Genomic DNA, 19,382 nt, shown 5'->3' with positions numbered 1-19,382 from the left:
GATCGGTTGGATGCAGAATGCAGTCCTTATCCATTTTGTTGCGCTATGTGCTATCTCACCTGCATGAGTAGTGCCTAGATGGCTTTGGTGTGTGGCTTCTGGGTTATGTATTGTTCGTATATGTTTGCTTCAAAGCTGCAGATGGTATCTTTCGTTGAGCACAGGTCCCAAGACTTTGCACAATAGATTATAGAGTCGCAATGAGTATCACATGAACTTGATCTAGACTTGCCCTAGAACTTGGTCAGCGGCTGACCAACAAGCTACAAAGAAATTATTACCCCATCGTATCCATTCCTGCCAATGTTGTTGTGTCAAAAGAACCGTGGTCAAGTTTGAATTAGGCATGTATGTCGCAGTTTTCCGTGCCCACTCCGAGTCATAGAATCCCGTCTCCACTCACGGGACTCCGAATATCCACAACGCCGCGGTCATCATCGGACATGATGCAGCTGAGCAAGGAAGACAAGCTTGTGCCCCCCTGCTGCATTACCAAGAGAAAAGAAAAATCTGAGGACGTTTCTGATTCCGCAGTACGGGTCATGTGCCGTTGGTTGAACCATGGCCCGAAACCATGCCGATCTTGATATAACGTGCCGAGTTGTTGGAGAACAAAGCCTGAGGACAATACTTGATGATATACATATTATTTGGATAGCAATGACGGAATGTAGACGTTGACTTGGCTTGAGCTGGAGGATCGATTGGCGTCTTACTGGGCTTTAAAGAGGAAAGTCAGAAATTGAGCAGGTGACCTCTTTTCTATGTATCATCGAGGCTGGGCTAACGGTGACGGTTTTAGTATTGTTGTCGTAAGCCAGCCGGCGTTCAATGTTGTGAGAGGTATCACTTGAATCTGGAGGGAATCAGATGGTTTTATACTACTGTTTACAATTGGGACGGACAACTATTCATCATGATAGTAGAGATAACTTGGACTAAAGTAAAATTCCGAGGTTGAATTGGAGAGATAGCAAGGGAGGAGCTAATAAAAAGCTGGTTAGAATTGACTAGCAATCCATGGCTTGAAGTCATAAGCAAATTCCCCAATTCCAGGAACCCCACAGAGCCTGGACTTGTAAATCTCCCCCGCAATCTCACAATTCTCCGCGATCCATCCAAAAGCAGTTCCGCTATTTGCAATCCGAACTTAGCCGTACAGAGAGACTCGACAACATTTACACGCCCCCCTCCACCCTTGCAACAAGTTTGTGAATATTGACAAGCTTTGTGTGCCGCCGCCAGCCGATTAAGAGCGTCAGCCTGGTCATGGAGTCAATGGAAAAGATTGTGAGAGAAGTGGGCATGATGAGCTAGACGATACGAAGAGACACAAGAAGAGGGTGGTCATGGGGGCAGCTTACAGCTTGGTTTGTTTACTGATAAGACTATTTAACTCCCCGAGGCTTCCGTCTCTCTTGGTTACCTATTGTCTACTATTCTTCTCTTTCCATTCTCAAGACTCTCTTGTGTATGAGTGAGACAGACAAGATGTCGTTCAATACATCACACTTGTTGGCCTACCTGGGGTTGTTGGCAGGAGGAGCTGTCTTCTATGTAAGTAAAGTTCCCTGCAGCTTATACTAAACCTCCAGACTAACATATTCAGGGCGTTGCTATTGTCATCTACCGAGTCTTCTTCCACCCTCTAGCCAAGTACCCAGGTCCTTTCCTCGCCAAGATCACAGATGGCTACCAGCTCTACCACGCCTGGAAGGGTGACAGACAGCTCGAGTTCTGGCGCATGCACCAAAAGTACGGTCCCGTCATTCGCTTCGGCCCCAACTCGATCACCTTCAACTCCAACAAGGCCCTGAAGGAGATCTACGGCTTCCGCTCAAACGTCAGAAAGGCCGAGTTCTACGATGCCTTTGTTCATCCCACTGCCAACACCCACAACTCCCGTGATAAGGAGGTCCACGCCCGCAAGCGCCGTGTCATGTCTCAGGCTTTCTCCGAGAGTGCCATGAAGGAGATGCAGCGATACATCCTTGGCAACATCCGCACTTTCTGCGAGCAGATTGGTATGACTGATGGCTCTCCTGAGAACAAGGGCTGGACTCAGCCTCGCAAGATGAGCGACTGGTGCAACTACCTTGCTATGGATATTCTTGGTGATTTGTGCTTTGGCAAAGCTTTCCACATGCTCGAAAGCCCAACCAACCGTTTCGCCCTGGGCCTTGTTGAAGCCGCCACCACGCGCCACCTTCTTGTAAGTGCATCATAGAGAATGACGTGAAACCTGAAGCTGACTGGTCATAGTGCGGAACCATGTCCATCGTCAACAAGCTGAGCTTGGATAGATTCCTCTTCCCCGGACTGGCTGCTGGTCGTGCTCGTTATATGGCGTACAGCAAGAGTCAACTCACTGAGCGCACCAAGCTCGGTGAGGAGACTGACCGTCGCGACTTCTTCTACTACCTCCTCAAGGCTCGTGATCCCGAAACTGGTCAGGGTTTCACCACTCCTGAGCTTTGGTCCGAGTCCAACCTTCTGTAAGTCATATGCGCCGACGATAGAAGACCCAACTAACAGTTTCGGCAGTATCATTGCTGGATCCGATACCACTTCTACTGCTATGGCCGCCACCCTCTTCTACCTCGTCCGATGCCCCCGCGCTCTTGAGAAAGTCAACGAAGAAATCCGAAGCAAGTTCAACGATGTTGAGGAGATCTGCCAGGGCGCTACCCTCGCATCCTGCACTTACCTCCGCGCCTGTATCGACGAAGCCATGCGAATGTCCCCCTCAGTCGGCGGTATCGTCCCCCGTGAGGTTCTCTCTGGCGGCATGACCATCGAAGGCCGTGCCATCCCTGAGGGCACAGTCGTCGGCGTTCCCCATTACACTATCCACCACAACGAGTCCTACTACCCCTCTCCCTATGAGTACGTGCCCGAGCGATGGATCGCTGGTGCCCTCAACCCCCTCACCGGCCGAAAGACGACTGAGGAGGAGGTTTCTCTGGCCGCCAGCGCATTCTGCCCCTTCAGCATTGGACCCCGTGGCTGCATCGGCAAGGGTCTTGCCTACGTCGAGATGACCAACACTCTCGCCCGCACCATGTACCTCTATGATATGCGCAAGGCTGTCGGCATCGCTGATCCCGCTGAGGGTCACCCCAACAATGAATGGGGTCGACACCGACCTGGTGAGATGCAGCTTCGCGATATTTTCACCAGTGCCAAGAACGGACCTATGGTCGAGTTCCGAAAGGCTGCTCATGTCTCATCTTGAGTATGAAAAAAGAAGAAAAGGGGTTGGGAAATGTGTCGAACGATTTGTATATAGCGACATCGTGAACATGGCAAAGTGATGGTTTGGAGTCTGTACAAAATAGGTACGGATCAGGACAAACCTTATGACGAAATGACCATTTATATATAAGAATGAATCAAACAAATTTGAAAATGAATCTGCGGATGTAATTATTGCTTGATTAATTGGTGATTATCATCCATTGTGTTGCTGTTTAATTGGGCTATTCATAAGAAAGAACAATAAGCTCCATGCCCGTGATTCAGGGACAGAGGTTTAGCGCATTAAGCCCCACTGTAATCTTGAGCATACCGCGTTCGCAAAAACCCAACGGCTCCAGCGAGGCTGGGAAAGGCTGATAGAAGTCTAAGCTTTCTTTCCTTCACACTTTCTTTAATCAATCATTTCTACATCTCTGAGACCATTTCCTCGAATTCCGGCCAAGACATTGCCATTGGCGCTGGAATCTCATCCTCGTCATGAGGTAGCTCCTGATACGGCGACTTTGGCTGATAGTGTCAAAGTTTCAAACCCAAGATAATTAATTCTACCTATTTGCTCTTTCAGAATCATCCATCCAAGATGACAATCTGTAAATTCTTCCAGCAGGGAAACTGCAAGTTCGGGAGTGCGTCTTGATCTCCCCTGAGTGTGATTCTCTCCGTATTAACCATGCTGACTTGTCTACAGATCGCTGCCGATTCGATCACGTAAACCCGAACAATTCAAACCAATCTTCAAACCGCTTCGGAGCTCTAGGAGGCAATAACCAAAACCCAGCTGGTGCGAATGGCCTCCGACCTTGACGAAAAGGACACGAATTAACAGCCCAACAGAAAAATACAATATCACTGTCGATACCATCGAAAAGGATTTGACGAGCGAGGTACCGCAATGGATCTTTTCGGCCTATGCGCCAGGGCGAGATGCTCCTGGACAGCTCTTTGGAGGATTCCCTCGTGAACAAAGTTTTGAAGAGCTGCGACTACACTTTATGATGGGCAAGGCTTCAGGAAACGAACAACAAGCTGTGAGCATCCAGTCAACCTGTCTCTTGTACGGGATGTACCGAAGCTAACCCGCGATGCGACTGTAGCTGAACGAAGCCCAAGAACTATACGCGAACGCGCAGCAGCAAATGCAAACCGCCCTCCGCGATGTTAAGGGAGCTGTGGATTTCATAGTCAGCGCCGAAAACAATCATCCCAACCGACACGATATTTGCAGAGAAGGAACGCAAGGAGCTCCTTTTGGAGAGTTTCTTGTTGGGAAGCGACCGAAATCAACCATTGCCGAGACTCCAGCTCAATCAAACCCCTTCGGATCGAACAGCAACAATGCTGCATCTCCCTTTGGTGGTGGCGCATCAACAGGTGCAAGTGCTTTTGGTCAGCCCTCAGCTCTCGGCGCGAAACCGAGCGCGTTTGGAGCTCCGGCATTCGGGCAACCGTCGCAGCCAGCGCAGGGAGGCTCGGCTTTTGGCCAGCCTTCACAACCATCAGCGTTTGGTCAACCCTCACAACTGGGACAGACTGGATCTGCGTTCGGACAACCCAGTCAACCCTCGGCTTTTGGTCAACCCTCTCAACCGGCCTCTGCCTTTGGACAGCCCTCAGCGCTCGGTTCGCAGCCCAGCGCTTTCGGGACACCAGCATTTGGACAGCCCTCCCAGCCCAACTCGGGAGGTAGTGTTTTCGGCCAACCTTCACAGCCTAATACTCAGGGTAGCGCCTTTGGGCAACCCTCGCAACCTAACTCACAGGGCAGTGCGTTTGGGCAGCCGTCACAACTCGGCGCAGGAGGTAGTGCTTTTGGACAGGCAAGTCAACTTGGTGCAAAGCCAAGTCCATTTGGAGTTCCAAGTACAACAAACAATAACTCTAGTCCCTTTGGAGCGGCTGCAAGCAACAACAATAATGCTTCAGCGAACCCCTTCGGTGCTCCCAGTACTACTACAAACCAAACTGCTAACCCATTCGGGTCGAACAACAACAACCAGAATAATGCTGCTGCCAACCCGTTCGGAAAGCCGTCTCAGCCTACACAAGGGGCCTCACCTTTTGGGCAGCCATCGAGTGCTCCGTCGCCGGCAGCATCTAACCCATTCGCTTCCACAAACACCACTAACCAAGCCGCGAACAATCCTTTTGGCCAACCCTCACAACCTCAGGCCAATGGCTTCGCATCGCAGAACCAGTCGCAAGCCAACAACCCATTCGGCCAACCTTCTCAACCAGCAGCAAGCCCCTTTGGCCAACCTACGAACACCGCGACCACCAATTCAGCTTCTTCAAACCCCTTTGCGTCGCAGCAAACGTCGGCGGCAACCGCTACAGCAGGGAGCCCATACCCACCTGGCAGCAGCAAACAGCACCCGCCAGTCGAAAGTTACAGCTCCAAGGGAATGGATGGACAACTCTCTATGTTCAAAGGCAAACCCGTTGTTTACAAGGAAGGTTTGCCGGGTGTTAAAGAGTTCGACGGGTCCTGGCGGCGGATCTGGTTTCCCAACGGACCTCCAGGATACTCAGCGGACACTGAGTTGCCCCCTGAGAAGTACGACGACAAATCCAAAGCCCAGTGGATGGCGTTTGCACAAACAGGTAACTTTGAGGACGGACTCATGCCTGAGTTACCGCCGCCCAGGGAATGTGTGTTGTGGGATTTCTAAGATGCTACACAAAGAGACCAGGAACCAACTCACAGGGTGTTTTATATATGATAGAGAGATGGAGGAAGGAAGAGTTGGAATGTGGAAAGGCGTTGGATTATTCAAGAGGTTTTGTACTCTGAGCATCGATTGGCGTTGTGTGTGAACAGGAATGGTTGTTGTATAGGATTAGAAATCAAACCATGTTCAAGAAGGGTTCATAAGGATTCGTGCGTTCGGTCAAGCAATCTAGAACTAGAGGCCTTCGTATTTGGTGATATGTTCTTTGTCTTGATGCCCAACCTGTTCATAGCCTTGATTCGACAGTCTCTTACTTTACCACGAAACTTAGCTTCTTCTCAACTCCCTCATTATAATTATCAAGATAAGGCAAGTGGATTCAAGTGAGATCATCTCTAATGGCTTCCCTTAATAGCTTGATGTTGATGTGCGGCACTAGCAACCAGGGCAGCTCTTGCCTCGAGTACCCCAACCCACTTACGGTTTAGTGCTTCGCAAACTGCTGCCGTGATTGGCCAAATTCTCCTCTTTGTACCTTCATCAAGTTGACTTCATCCATCAGCTTGCAGGCAGTGAGAATCCACTTTCTGATGAATCATCCGGCGATGCAAACACTTGAGCCACGATACAATTCTCATGGTGTTAATGAGCGACACTATATAAAAACAGCTCTTCCTTGACTGAAGTTTCATAAAACACCACCATTTTCTGGCCGTACACAAAGATCGACAGCGATTTCTCTCAGTAAAGATGGCATCTTTACCACCACTCGCACCCTTCCCCCAGTCATCATGGCGACAACATCTCTCCGCCAGCGAATGGAACTCACTTCTTCAAGCCTGGACATCAATCTGCCGCGCACTTGTTGCATTACCCGAAAAGGATCTAAAGGCAACTTTATCGCGCTTTGATAGTGATCGTTTATCGCGCGATGACTCTGTTGCAACATTTCTGTCCTCTTTTGCGGAAGAGACAGCAGAGGCAGGCTTCACAGTCCTAGAATCTCACTCAACGACACTACCTAAAGCTGTCTTTCAACTTATTTCAAGAGTCTTTTCTGTGTCTCCGCCTACACAACTCTTCGATTATGCATTCTTGGCAAATGTTGCGAGAATATTTCCTCGGAAAGCCACAGCACCTCTTATTGCAAAGCTCTTCCAACAACATGCTGGCGAGATAGAGGCGAGTCTTACCGGACTGAAGAAGCAGCTTATCCCTCAGCTGGAGGCCGGCATTAAAGGAGATTTGAAGGCGGTTGAGGCTCGCCTGATACGGCTAAACTATCTTCTACATGCTTCACCAGATGCTTGCACGTTGTTTCTCGCTGGCTCTGACTTCCTTGACGGTCTTATTGTGTGCTTTCGCGTCATGAACCCACCTCTACGAAAAGTCATCTTAACAACCACTTATCTATGCCTTATTGGACTAATAGACATTGAGCCGGCCAAGTGGTCTATGCTGAGTGATCAGCTCTATGCTCTCAAGGAAGCGGCTGATGCCCACAAGGCCGGCCCTCTCAATGTCAACGATTCTCTCGTCCCTGAACTTATCACCAATACTCCTCTACTGAAGATTCTACTGCGAAGAGCTGAGGATTCTGGGGTAGCAACGGACAATTTCAAGAAGCGAATCACAGCACTCGAGGCCTATAGAAAGGGGGCGATGGTTCGCCCTAAACGGTTGGTGAGACGGAAAGTTGACAAAGGAAAAGGAAAGGAGTCACAGCAAGAAGTGGATGCTGATATTCACGTTCACCGAATGAGTAAGATCACGCAGGTCCAGGATGTGTTCCCTCACCTTGGATCTGCGTTCGTATCCAAATGTCTTGATGAATATGGAGAGGATGCGGAGCAAGTCGTTATGAACTTGCTAACTGCGGTTTTGCCGCCTCACTTGGCTAATGCTGACCGCAGCGAAGCCTTGTACGATATGCTCCATTCTCAGATTGATTTCTCAGCTAACCGCGAGCAGGTCAACACACCCAGAACATAGACACACGGATCTTGCACCACGCTCTACTCCACCCCAAGTGCCTACACGGCATAATGTCTTTGATGATGATGATTTCGACCGCCTTGCAATGGATGTATCAAAGGTTTCATTCGGAAAGAAACCTGGTAAAAATGCCGACGAGTTACTCAAAGACAAAGAAAACGCTCCGAACAAATCGGCTATCCTCTCTGCCCTGGCGGCATTCGATTCAGATGATGACGAACGTGACGATACTTACGATGCTGACGATGTTGGTGGTACTGTCGACGCATCCAACCAGGAAGCCGATGCGGCGAGTGATGGTAACGAGGAGGCACTCTTCCGTGCCTACCAGATGGACTCCAAGCTTTTCGATCGGGATGCTGCAACAAGACGTGGTAGTCCGCGAGCCAAGTTGAGACAGGAGACTGGTATGACCGACGAAGCAATTGAGGGTTGGGCTCTCATACTCGTCAGAAACCCGCAGCAGAAGCGGCGACTGGAAGCAAAGTATGCCTTCAGTGGACAGCAGGCGCAGTTGGAGCGTACGTCCTGGCGAGCCTCTCCAGCCGGATCAGGAGAAGAAGGAAGTGATCCTGATGGTGGGTCATCCAGAGGTGGAAGAGGTGGCGGTCGTGGCCGCGGCCGAGGACGTGGTCGCGGAAGGGGAGGCAATGTCGCAGGACCGACAGGCGAGAAGGAGACGGAAAGTGCCAGGAAGAACAAGGAGGCGAACAAGGGATCTCGGGCCAATCACAACCGCCGCGATGCTCGAGCTAAAAAGATGGCACGAGGAGGCTTTGCTGGCTAATTTCAGCCATAAGTTCTCTGCTTCTTCCATCTTTCCGACCCAGGCCCAAGGGCGAAACTTGATGCTCGCTTCCGAGTCTGAGTAGGCTCATTGGTATTTGGCTCATATAGATCCCCAGCATCTAACTCAGTTGCATAGGGACTCTTCATATCAGCGATCATGGGAGTACCAGGATAACCAATCGGTCCTGCTGGCGAGGTGATACCATGAAGAGAGGCAATTGTTTCTTCGATACCCGAATAGCGAGGGTAATCCCTTGGTGTAGCTAGTTCTGAAACAGCCTCGATTGAGGTGAGGTCCTGGTCGCTGTCACTTATGCCCATTAACATGCTCTGAAGCGACATTCGTGAACTTCTTCTGCTGCTGTTGAGGTATGCTCGTAAATCAAAGCACTGTCGACAGGATGGGTGTAGAGAAAAGCAGTTCGCCTCGTCTCGATACTGCGGAAGCTGGGGACGTATTTGCTGCCCACACTTCTCTTGAATGTCATCGAATATATCCGCAATGGGAGTGAAGTAGGTGACGCGTTGTCCGGGGCCCCAATAAGCATTGCGCCCCCAGACTTGGCCGATTAGACTATAGGTGTTGGCGTCTACGACACCGGCGCCACTATCGCCATTGACACCAATTCCACCACGGATCCATGCATCCTCGTCCTCCTGTGACCACGGCTCTTCGATGAACCATTCTCTAGTGGCCTTGGATGTTTGATTCTCGTCTCCCGAAACGTACGCAGGGATCTCGCAGATCTGGCCTCGTTGGTATCCAGAAGTTCGTCCACTAGACAGGACGTCAGCCCCAGGTGTAATAGCTGTTGTGGTGGTGACGATAGGCTCTTGGGTTGGTGGTTGAGTTTCTGAAGGAAACCGCCGGAGGATATTCGCCTGCGAAGTGCGAGAACCGATGAGAGCCCAGTCTGTTACAACGAGCGGCTTGTCCATATCACACTCATCCCAGTAAGGATCATGCGAGATCCTTGTCGTCTGGAGATTCAGACCTGATGTTACCTCAAGTCTGCCCAGCTTGAAATTTTTCTCTTGGGCCATGGCATCGTGGCCCTCGTCCACACATCGCTTGCGATCTTGAGAGGAAGGATGCTCGATCTGTGCTTCTTGACCAAGCTGCTGGTATGCTTCCAAGAAAGGATGAAAGTTGCCCAGCCAGTAACTCCCACCTCCCACAGTAACACAGGGGCCTAATGTAGCCGTGCTATCTTCAAATATACCATTGCCTGCCACACCAATACTATCACCCATACAAGGATCGCGGAAGAAATATGGATTTCGGGCTGAGCAGATATCGTCTTTGTGGTCTCTGCCCAGACCACGAGCCCAAGTTACGGTTCTCTTTACTTCTCCTTGCGCGAATGCAAGGCTGACAAGTGTTGAAAAGTTGCGAGGAATCAGGTCTTTGACATGGGTGAAGATCAACACCTTGCGGGCGCGGGAGATTTGCCTTGGAGCCATGATGCAGATTCTCTTAGCTTGTGGTGATTTACCTCGGGTAACTGTCACCACATGGCGAGGTCCAACCCAGATGGGTAGATACTGTTTCAAGAAAGGGAGAATTGAATGTTCGAAGACCAGTGGGAAACTCGTCGTTTCTATGCGCTGTGAAGCTCGTCCTCGGATAAGGTCTGTAGGGCTATCGACACTTCGTGGGGTACCTTTGCATCGTTAACTTGCTGATATTCGCAAAAGTCATCATTCAAGGTATTTGAGCTGCGATATGCTGGGTATAAGAGATTCAAGATACTCACCAGCATTCTTTCTAGCTCGCTTCTCGACAACATTGTGGAGTCGGTCTTGACATTGACGTTTTGCTTTCCATAGCCCCATGGCCATCTCTTCGTCAGGGTTACTATACTTTCGTTTCCGTGATGGTGTAGTCTCGCATGGGTTGCTTGAAGAGTTCCTCCAGGCCCTCACCACGTCCTCGTTGGCTTTAGTTGGAAGCTTCCATTCCTTTGCATCATCTTTCCCAACCTCGGGATGAGCCATGGAAATATGTGACTTGAGAATATTGATACTTTGAAAGAAAGTCTCTGTACAACCAGGGGACGGGCAAATGACAAGGTGTTGGACCTTAACGTGGTAGATGAGACCGTCTCTGGTGGAGAAACTAGGTTGGTCGCAACCCGCCCAGTTGCATATATGAGTATGAGATGACTTGACATGAGAGTTGAGCTCTTTTTCTGACGAAAAAGCTAGCTGACACTGAGGCCCCAGGCAAACAAAAGAAGGCGGCGGGTTATCAGGCCTGGCAGTTCGCCCGCCACGGCTCAATGGACTGGGGCCTCTTGAATGAGCTCGATCCCTCAGAACGGTATATGCATCGCCATCAGTTGAAACAGAGGATAACATGGAACCTTCAGAAGGGGAGGTATCGGTGCTTATACTAGAAATTGTACTAATGTCTCGGTTTTCGAGTCCTTCGGTTAAGTTGAAGCCGGAGTCTGGGTCTAATTTCACAAGAGATGCAGGGCAATAGTAGTCGCTATTGAACTCAGGGTGCATAAACGGCATTGACGGAGTTTCCAATCCTAAAGAATAAAGATCGAATGAGGCTTCAATTTTTGGAATCGGCGAGAACTCTGCAACCGGTGTAGTCGGAGCCGTTGCTGTTGCTGGTAGAAGCCGGCGCCGAGCTGTGGGGCCGATGCCATTGTGTTGGACATAGACGGCCCCGCGCCGGTCTTTACGTCTGAATTGATCCATTGTTTAATTGAACGGGCTTGAAACTAATAACAAATGGGACTGAAAATGCTGAGTGGCTTCGTTAAGGCAACAATCGAGGGGGAAAATGCAAAGAAATAGCTTTTGAGGGGTTATAAGGGGCAGGTGAGATTGGGGGGGTCTTCCTTCTTTGGTCACAAGTCGAGTGCAGTGAAGTTGCCTTGTGGGTGATTTAGCCGGCGGCCTCTGCATGTTGGGCGAACCATTTTCTCGGGAAGATAGCTACAGGACGGTACCTGCCTTCGTCTTACACATTACGATATAGTGGAGTATTGCATGCAAGCAGGGCAGGAGGATTGGTGCAGTAGTGTCGTTCGTACCTTCCTCGAATCAGCCTTACCGTCACTTACACAAGCAAGAGCTATCTGGATCTGATGTGCAGCAATTGGTAGCCCATGAGGCAATAAACAGTAAAGATGCCTGGCTTTTATCGTCTACAAAGCAAAAAGACACTTGAAGTGAAAGATATAAGCGCTGTAACCCATGTCTTTTCTAACCCTCAGTCTTGGCCTTTTTGCAGTGAGTGAGGCCTCTTCGAGTCCGCCTAACCCCCTCATACGGCGCAAGGCAGCCAACCTACCACTACTTTAGGTCACATACAACAATTGACAAAGGTGCTCATTGTTACCAAAAATACGATTTAAATATTGTGTATGATGTAATTCTTGAGATCATTATTCTATTAAACAAATGTATCTATATCTGTGACCATTGCAATTCCCTTGATACCTGATCAACTCCGTATTCCATGCATAAGCTCCAAACTCCTTTACAAACCGCCATGCAAGCCTTCTACTACATCAGTAAGCATCCTAAGCTCATAAAATTCGGCAACCTTCTTCATAACTCCGAGCCTCTTGCTCACATCCTGTCGTGATACTAACTCCTTCCACTCCCCACTGCAAGTACAGTGGTCCATAAAGTCGTTGGATTTCAATGCACCACAGCGGACACACTTAAGATCTTGTGTCGTCCATTCAACGATCCAACTCTCTACTATGCCCAACAGGCGCTCTTCTATAGCGACACGGTCGAACTCAGTTCCGCAGAAGTTACAACGCCAAGAAGCACCTTCGCTGAATAAATCCTCGTCTTTGCACAGATCTAGGTCTCGCATCATGGTACAGCTATCACAAGACACCTGAGGAAGTCGTAGACTCTCTGATGGGTTGGTGAATGTACCCTCCTTCGAGAACTCGCGTACTTCAAATAGAGCTAGGAGTTCTTTTCGAATAAGACGAGCTTCCAGGGTGATGTTCTTGTCAAGACCGAGCACTTGCATGAGTGATTTGACAAGCTCGAGAACTGGGTCGCGTGGGTTGAGGTGAGAGCCAGGAAGCTCGGGGAAGTCCCAGTCTCCAGCGAGCTCAGGCTGAAGCATCTCGCGCTTCCGCCTATTCAGGAGACCGAGGATAGCCTTCTTCAAAGGCTTCTCGAATGCCTTGCCCAGAATGATTTGGCCTTCGTGTTCTTCTAGGCCCTTGCTTGGTAGCTGTGTGAGGCGGGGTGTGGCATCGGGGTCGCCATTATGAGGTCTCTTGAGCTGGTGCATAAGTTGAATGAACTCAATCACCCAATCTTGAAACGTCGGCTGAACTTGTTCTGGCAAGAAGGTTGCCATCTGCCAGTTCATAATTGTCTCAAGGTTCTGCTCCTCGGCATCGATAACCTCTGTACAAGCTTTGCCTCCATAGTTGTACTCATCGTACCAGACAAGATAATCCCAATACTCCTTGATCTCCAAGTCGATGAAGTGGAAGAGCGGCTTGCTCTTGATGGACTTGATGATATACTGGCTGTAGGCGTATGCATTGCCAACCTCGGCCTTCGTAGTTTGAAGAATAAGGCGGTTGGCGTTGGCAAAAACGACCTGAGATCCAACTCGACGGAAATCAGCCATGAGCTGCTGGAAGGCTTTGCGAGACATCATCTGCACATAATAGTGTAGAGCTCGATCATACATGAACGAGTCGGGGTTCTCGACCCATCTGACAAGATGCTGCACCAAGACATCAGCCATGGTGCTTCCCTTGCAAGCTTCTGTCCACCAAGCCTTGACCATCTCGCGAAGCACAAGGACACCAGCATTCGCGAAGGCATTCTCAGAAGCAAGTGTCTCGGAGTCATCAGCGGCAGGGTTGAAGGAAACCGAGTCTGCACCTTCCAACTCGTTAATGAGAGATGAGGTCAGGATAGTGTTGATAGCCAAGTTTCGGACATCAAGATCGATACAAACTGATGAGAATGTTCCCGGGTTATTAATGTTTGGCATCTTGACGGTATCGAGAGGACCGAGAAGATCATCCTTCTCATAGCCAGCATGATCAGGACGAGCGCCAGGGGACCACCAAAGCACGACTCCGTTGGCCTGGAGGCGGCGGGCATAAGCAATGTCGATTAGGAAGCGAGGGTCATCACGTTCCAGATTACATAGAGGAACATCGCCATAACGAGCCAACGCTGTGAGGTGCAGAATCCATGAACCAAGACCAAGGTAATGACCAACAAGACGCTTGGCAATAACGGACTGCCAACCTAAAGGTGGTACCGAACTATCCGCCATATCGTATTTCAAGGGGAGAACGGGAAATTCTCCCAAAATAGGGACGTCGTGAATCAAGAGCTGGCGCTGAGAGGACTGGATGACCATCATCTGCGGTCTTGGTTCGTCCTTGCGCATCTTCTTGACAACATCGCTGATCTCCAGATGAGCCTTACGTCGAGTAGTCACTTGTGTGATCTTGATGTGCAGCTTCTCCTGGTAGGTGAAGCAGTCCTGCCAGTTTGTACCGGCGGCTTCGGCATGGCGTCTAGCAAGCATCTCGGAGTACATCCTGGTGATATTGGGAAGATCTTGTCCAGAGTCCTTGTTCTTTGAGAGAATGACAACGTGGGCTTGGTCGTTAGTGGTAGAGAAGATACCAAAGATTTGGCGTTCGCCAGCTGTGATGTGCGAGATGTAGATGTAAGCCAAAGGGGATGTCTCGAGATAAGTTCGTGTTTTGGCTGGTCGCTTCAGACCTGCCAGGTCAAACCCTTGCTCAAGACCCTTTCCAAGAACAGCGTGCTGTGTTGCATCAACTGTACATTGGTTTCCAAGACGCAGGACAGCACGAATGTTTAGTGGCACTTGCTTCTCGTAGACTCCTTCAACACTAGGGTGGTTAAAGAGTAGGGAGAACTTCTCACTCTCGTTAAAGTATACATCTTCTGATACAGTCAACTTGAAAAGATGACTAGAGGGGTGGCCGTTGGGCAAAGTGTAGTTGACTTGCTCGACCTCGCAGCCCTCGACTTCAACATCAGGCAGATCCTGACTCTTGAGGTTGAGGAAGACTTGACGAGGAACGTTGACCTTGAGCGTGTGGATCTTGGCATCAATAAGGACATACGCCATGACAATACCAGGAGTTTCAGTCGTTTTGAGATGCAAGACCTGCCAGTTGCTCATGTAGGTAGTGTGCGCCTGCTTCATGAATGTCTGCTGCAGGTTGGTGACAGCACCACCTCTTCTGTCACCAAACAATTGTCGTCGACGGATTCTGGCTTGCTTTTGAATCTTCCACTTCTGCTTCTGGTACATCAACCACGCTTCGTAGTTCTCTGAAGCACTTGGCATGACTTTGGGAAGTGCAGACATGGGGTCAGGTTCCTCAACCGGCTCAGGAGATTTCCGTTTCTGGACAGTCGCAACTTGAGAGGAAGCAATAACATCGCTAACTTGCTTGGGTTTCAAAAGCTTGCTGCCAAAGTCTTCCAGGTCGTCAACTGAGGCATCCTCCAAGGGGTTCTTCTTAAAGAGGTCGGTGAGCTTCTTTTGCTTGAGCTTGTCGTCCTTGATATTGATCCTCCTCTGAAGCCAGTCGGGATGCGGCACTCGAGGAACAGGATTGCGGACCTTCTGAAGAGCCGCAGGAATGGTGATGAGCTTCTGAATGACGGAACCCAATCGCTCCAGGTAATAGTCCCAGTCCAGTAGTGCGCGAGGATCAGTATCGGTAGGTTCCTCCTTCAACCACTTCTTCAGATATGTTCGCTTGACTGACTCCTCTGCGGAGAAGATAGCAACAGGAATGGCTCGTTCCGTGACGGGCGCATTCTTGGGTCGAGCGCAAATAATGAATTTACAGTTCAGTCCCTTGTCCTTGACCATCTGCTCACCCAAAAAGTCTGCAAGACGCTTGGCGGTGGTGATACTGGTGGACTTTTGGTTGCCGTACTCTTCCAGGGTCTTGGACATGCTTCGGTTCTCAGAAATGAGCTCCATCAGCTCTTCATCGGCCAGTGTCGTACCCTTGCTATGCAAAACATCTAACCAGCGGTTGGCGACCTTTGCGACAGCTCCATAACAATCAGCAAGGGTTTCTCCTTCGAGGAAAAACTTGAAGATTTGCTGTTGGAAGATCTTGATAAGCTTCAGCTCACCACGACGCTTCACCTCGAAACCCTTCAACTCAGCCAGACTGCCATCGTCGTTGAAGACAGCGTATCGCTTCTTCAAGTTCTTGTCCTCCTCCTTTGATGTTGGCAGAACCATGGCCTTGTAAGGACCATCGACTTCGAAGAAAATAGAGTTATCGCTGTGGGTCTCGTACTTAAGGGTCTTCTGGTCAACAAGTGTCTGGTACTGATGATTTGTGAATTTGGCGTGAACAAGATGGTTCAACATGACACAGGGGTATGAGATGTTGAGCTTCTTGCCGCCCTTCATCTTGAAAGAGAAGTTCTCGGGGAACGTTGCCGGAAGCATACACCAAATACCATCAGTATCCAGCTCCAGAGGTCGTCCGAGTCGTTCGACCAGTTGTCGAGCCATTTGAATGATGTGAGCACCTGTCAGACAAGTAACACCAGCCATTTCAAGTGAGTACCAACGAGATCCCTTTCTCATGACGTAACCGTAGAAGGAGTTCAGAATAACCTTGTGGGCCAATTGTAGCGAGTCGTAGAGAATAATCATCTTCTTGGCAGCATCGACTTCCGTTGAAGGTGCACCGGCGGACTGCAGAGTTGACGTCTTTCCCTTCCATACCTTCGCCTTACCCTTGTAATCATAACGACGATCACGGAAATCGCGGACAGTGTTGATATAAAAGGGGTTCTCTCGTTGACAGATGATAGCCTCTCGAACGATGGTTGTTGAGTCGTGAATCTTGTGGTAAACCTTTTGAGAATACAGCTGGAGGCGCTTTCGTATAAGAGCGGCTTGCTCGTCTGCACTCAGTTCTTGGAATGGCCGCATCGGAGAGCTTGGGAACTTTCCTGGAAACTTCTCGTTCTCGAGTGCATGCCGAATCATGTTGTACTCGTCTCGCTTTGCTGGAATGTATTCACCTCTCCAAGCCCAGGGCATTCGTCTATCACAGGTCTTGCCAGGTCGGTTGAAGTCGCAAGCGGCGCAATCAGATTCCTGAATCATGGAATCGGGTTGCAATCGGTTGGTTGTCATAATGTTGGGGTACATAGAGGCGACGTCAAGATGGTAGATCAAGGGCTTTTCGTGTCGGTTTGGCGTTTCCTTGAGCTTGTTGAGTCTTTCGACAATCTGAGCCTTGACTTCGTCGTAGTTCTCCACATCCTCGAATTTCTTATTCTCTTCCACGGTAATCACGAACTTGAGGGCGGCATCGAGATCGTGAAGAAGCTCGTCGATAGCTCCAGGATCGACAGCGAAATCCACAGGAATATCAGCTCGGAACACTCCTGCTTCAATACTCTCGACGTGACCACCAACGTAGGTTTCAGAGTCGAGAAGATGGCCATCCCAGAAAGCTTCCTTCGGTGTGATGTACTTGTTCGGAAGCACAATTTCTCTTTGGTAAGCCTGCACCATCAGCAGCATTTCGCAGAGTGTACCAGTACCCTTTCTCAACACTTCATCACCGCTCAGCGGTAGAATTGTACAGAGAGAGAAGATGAAGGGATGGACATATTTCATATAAAGATAGTATGTTGCAACAGCATCGGAAACGGAGTACTCTGCGAGTGTTTGCGGTCGTTCGGTCGCATACGGTGTCATCAATTCGGGATCGAGCTCGTCAGGGTCGTATCCGAGCTTTGCAACAGTGACAGCTTTCAAACCACGAGAACCTTGAGGAAGGTAAGAATCTCGGTTGACCCAATGGAAACAGTCCATGTGCACACTGTAGTTACACTTGTACTGATCCTCGCTGTCTTTCTTCCAGCCGATTTCTTGGTACATATCGATTCCATTGATACTAGCTCGTGCTTCCACAAAGGGCCAATCGAAAAAGTCACCGTTGTAAGTTGCAATAACCGTTGGCCGAGCCTCCTTAATGTGGAGGAAGAATCTCTCGATTACGGACTTTTCATCGGGCTCATTGAAAATCATGAAAGGACCTGGGTATTCTGGCTTAGGGGTGTAGTCGAAGTCGCCAATGTCCTCGGAAAGGATTTGACGATTCGTAATTAAGAATCCTTGACCGTCGATCATGTAAGAAATCATGATGATCTGATCGGATGCAGCATCAGGGAATTTAAGGGGCTGTTTCGATGTCTCAATATCGTAGGCCATAACAACGGGTTCCGCCGGCAGTGATCTCTCCTCGTTGGGCAAGATCTTGGTGACGCCATGTTTGGCTTCTACGAAGTACCATTTACCGGCTCGTATATCTGTTTGTTCTGGTAAGCATATGCGTGACAAGAGCAAAGCAACAATAAAGGTGTGTAAAGAAGCAATAATCAGGGCAATGGTGAATAGTGGTCTCATGGCCGTAAAGGCTCTGAAGTAGCAAATACTTGGTTGCAAGCATCATGTAAAGCTTGTAGAAAGAAAAAAAGTTGCAGAACAGAAAAGACTTACCCAAATCTATCATTACTCGTACATGGTATGGTACATCATATTCTCTAATATCGACAATGAAGTCGCTGGGGTCGGAATGTGCAGTATTCATGTTTCTGTCGTCGTCTCGTGAATCATCAAAAAGGTCAAAATCGCCGTTGCCATTCCTGTGTCTTGTTAGCTTCGTCCTGTCAGGTTCTGAGTGCTGCTACTTACGTTTGAACTTCGGCGTAAGCATCCATGGCATTCATGTTCTTCTTGTTCTTCTCAGCAATGGGCATGATATCCCTCCTCGCAGCCATGAGGTCGTTGACATTAGTGAACTTCAGTTCAAGGAATGTTCTTCGGTAGCCGAGCAAGTGATTGGGCATGTTGAGATCATCTCTCTCAACTTTTCGAATCGACTTGACGACACCGTCTCCGGGAACCTTCTTGACCCATGCTTCGACCTCGGTCTCACGACCCTTCTTGACGGCAATCAAGAAGTAAGGCTCGAATTCCACCGTCGCCTTGAAGGTTGAGCCATCTTCCTCGATGAAGTAGCAATCTACAGCCGCTCGACCACCGGAGTTCCGCTCGTCCTCGACCGCAGTGGGTTGAATGTTCACCAGCCATCCTTCTCTCTTCTTTCCGCTTTCATAGCGTTCAAAGCCCATGTTCTCATCGATGCTATGCGCCAACCGGGTCCGCTCCCACTTCTCGTCTGCCGACGTGGCCTCGTTTCTCGACGAGGCCGCGAATGTGCGTGTACGACTGCCATGATAGGCGACCTTTCCTCCTCTCCGAAAGCCCTTTTGAGGCCGACGAAGACTTGTATTAGGCATTGGGACTGTCGTGGGGGAGAGGCTCCCCTAAAGGAGGGTGGTTTGACGGACGGGTCGCTGGCGATGCAAAGAAGGAAGCAATGGGTATATAGAGAAAGGAATTGGAAGTCAAAAGACAAGAACAAAAGTGAAGATTAAATAGTCGGAGAGAAAAAAGTGATTTGAAAAGTCAACAATGAGCGGAGCGTATCTGTGGGAACAAGCAAATGAAGGGCGTCCCTAAAGCCTTGACCGAGATTGGTTCCCCCCGTCTTGAACAGAACATTAGTAAATTGTAAAGCGTGAGACGCGTTGAAACGCGCCTTCCGCGAC

At 49.5% G+C, this 19,382-nt stretch overlaps 5 protein-coding genes across 5 annotated transcripts; 3 read left to right on the top strand and 2 right to left on the bottom strand.

Moving 5' to 3' along the window:
• Positions 1-1,096: 1,096 nt before the first annotated feature.
• Positions 1,097-3,467, top strand: B0J16DRAFT_332353 (cytochrome P450). The gene is made up of 4 exons (XM_046126704.1): positions 1,097-1,557; positions 1,610-2,212; positions 2,263-2,495; positions 2,545-3,467. Exons 1-4 carry the CDS (start codon positions 1,474-1,476, stop codon positions 3,233-3,235), a joined length of 1,611 nt encoding a protein of 536 aa, XP_045986019.1. The 5' UTR covers positions 1,097-1,473; the 3' UTR covers positions 3,236-3,467.
• Positions 3,468-3,590: 123 nt separating this feature from the next.
• On the top strand, positions 3,591-6,277 carry B0J16DRAFT_332350 (uncharacterized protein). Its single transcript, XM_046126703.1, has 4 exons — positions 3,591-3,884; positions 3,947-4,039; positions 4,093-4,286; positions 4,353-6,277. The coding sequence occupies exons 1-4, from the start codon at positions 3,839-3,841 to the stop codon at positions 5,925-5,927; spliced, it is 1,908 nt and encodes a 635-aa protein (XP_045986018.1). The 5' UTR covers positions 3,591-3,838; the 3' UTR covers positions 5,928-6,277.
• A 269-nt stretch (positions 6,278-6,546) lies between these two features.
• Positions 6,547-8,870, top strand: B0J16DRAFT_54373 (uncharacterized protein). The gene is made up of 2 exons (XM_046134032.1): positions 6,547-7,849; positions 7,899-8,870. Exons 1-2 carry the CDS (start codon positions 6,678-6,680, stop codon positions 8,707-8,709), a joined length of 1,983 nt encoding a protein of 660 aa, XP_045986017.1. The 5' UTR covers positions 6,547-6,677; the 3' UTR covers positions 8,710-8,870.
• B0J16DRAFT_54368 (uncharacterized protein) lies at positions 8,316-11,522 on the bottom strand. Its single transcript, XM_046134031.1, has 2 exons — positions 10,469-11,522; positions 8,316-10,375 (listed from the first exon to the last, which is right to left on the bottom strand). The coding sequence occupies exons 1-2, from the start codon at positions 11,424-11,426 to the stop codon at positions 8,712-8,714; spliced, it is 2,622 nt and encodes an 873-aa protein (XP_045986016.1). The 5' UTR covers positions 11,427-11,522; the 3' UTR covers positions 8,316-8,711.
• A 558-nt stretch (positions 11,523-12,080) lies between these two features.
• On the bottom strand, positions 12,081-19,267 carry B0J16DRAFT_410853 (uncharacterized protein). Its single transcript, XM_046133188.1, has 3 exons — positions 18,463-19,267; positions 18,268-18,413; positions 12,081-18,077 (listed from the first exon to the last, which is right to left on the bottom strand). The coding sequence occupies exons 1-3, from the start codon at positions 19,068-19,070 to the stop codon at positions 12,214-12,216; spliced, it is 6,618 nt and encodes a 2,205-aa protein (XP_045986015.1). The 5' UTR covers positions 19,071-19,267; the 3' UTR covers positions 12,081-12,213.
• Between the last annotated feature and the right edge of the window lie 115 nt (positions 19,268-19,382).

The sequence above is a fragment of the Fusarium flagelliforme genome, assembly GCF_020744385.1.
Source record: "Fusarium flagelliforme strain FIESC 12 MPI-CAGE-AA-0113 chromosome Unknown B0J16scaffold_2, whole genome shotgun sequence".
NCBI lineage: Eukaryota > Fungi > Ascomycota > Sordariomycetes > Hypocreales > Nectriaceae > Fusarium > Fusarium flagelliforme.
This window is presented reverse-complemented; position numbering and strand designations above follow the sequence as displayed.

Bases quoted from the DNA above. Each gene is read 5' to 3' on its own strand.
- B0J16DRAFT_332353 (XM_046126704.1), top strand. From the start codon at position 1,474: ATGAGTGAGACAGACAAGATGTCGTTCAATACATCACACTTGTTGGCC. The intron at 2,213-2,262 runs GTAAGTGCATCA...GACTGGTCATAG, and splicing joins CCACCACGCGCCACCTTCTT to TGCGGAACCATGTCCATCGT. The intron at 2,496-2,544 runs GTAAGTCATATG...CAGTTTCGGCAG, and splicing joins TGGTCCGAGTCCAACCTTCT to TATCATTGCTGGATCCGATA.
- B0J16DRAFT_332350 (XM_046126703.1), top strand. From the start codon at position 3,839: ATGACAATCTGTAAATTCTTCCAGCAGGGAAACTGCAAGTTCGGGA. The intron at 3,885-3,946 runs GTGCGTCTTGAT...ACTTGTCTACAG, and splicing joins GGGAAACTGCAAGTTCGGGA to ATCGCTGCCGATTCGATCAC. The intron at 4,287-4,352 runs GTGAGCATCCAG...ATGCGACTGTAG, and splicing joins CAGGAAACGAACAACAAGCT to CTGAACGAAGCCCAAGAACT.
- B0J16DRAFT_54373 (XM_046134032.1), top strand. From the start codon at position 6,678: ATGGCATCTTTACCACCACTCGCACCCTTCCCCCAGTCATCATGGCGA. The intron at 7,850-7,898 runs GTACGATATGCT...AACCGCGAGCAG, and splicing joins GCTGACCGCAGCGAAGCCTT to GTCAACACACCCAGAACATA.
- B0J16DRAFT_54368 (XM_046134031.1), bottom strand. From the start codon at position 11,426: ATGGATCAATTCAGACGTAAAGACCGGCGCGGGGCCGTCTATGTCCAA. The intron at 10,376-10,468 runs GTGAGTATCTTG...AACGATGCAAAG, and splicing joins GCGAGCTAGAAAGAATGCTG to GTACCCCACGAAGTGTCGAT.
- B0J16DRAFT_410853 (XM_046133188.1), bottom strand. From the start codon at position 19,070: ATGCCTAATACAAGTCTTCGTCGGCCTCAAAAGGGCTTTCGGAGAGGA. The intron at 18,414-18,462 runs GTAAGTAGCAGC...AACAAGACACAG, and splicing joins GCTTACGCCGAAGTTCAAAC to GAATGGCAACGGCGATTTTG. The intron at 18,078-18,267 runs GTAAGTCTTTTC...CAGAACAAACAG, and splicing joins ACGAGTAATGATAGATTTGG to ATATACGAGCCGGTAAATGG.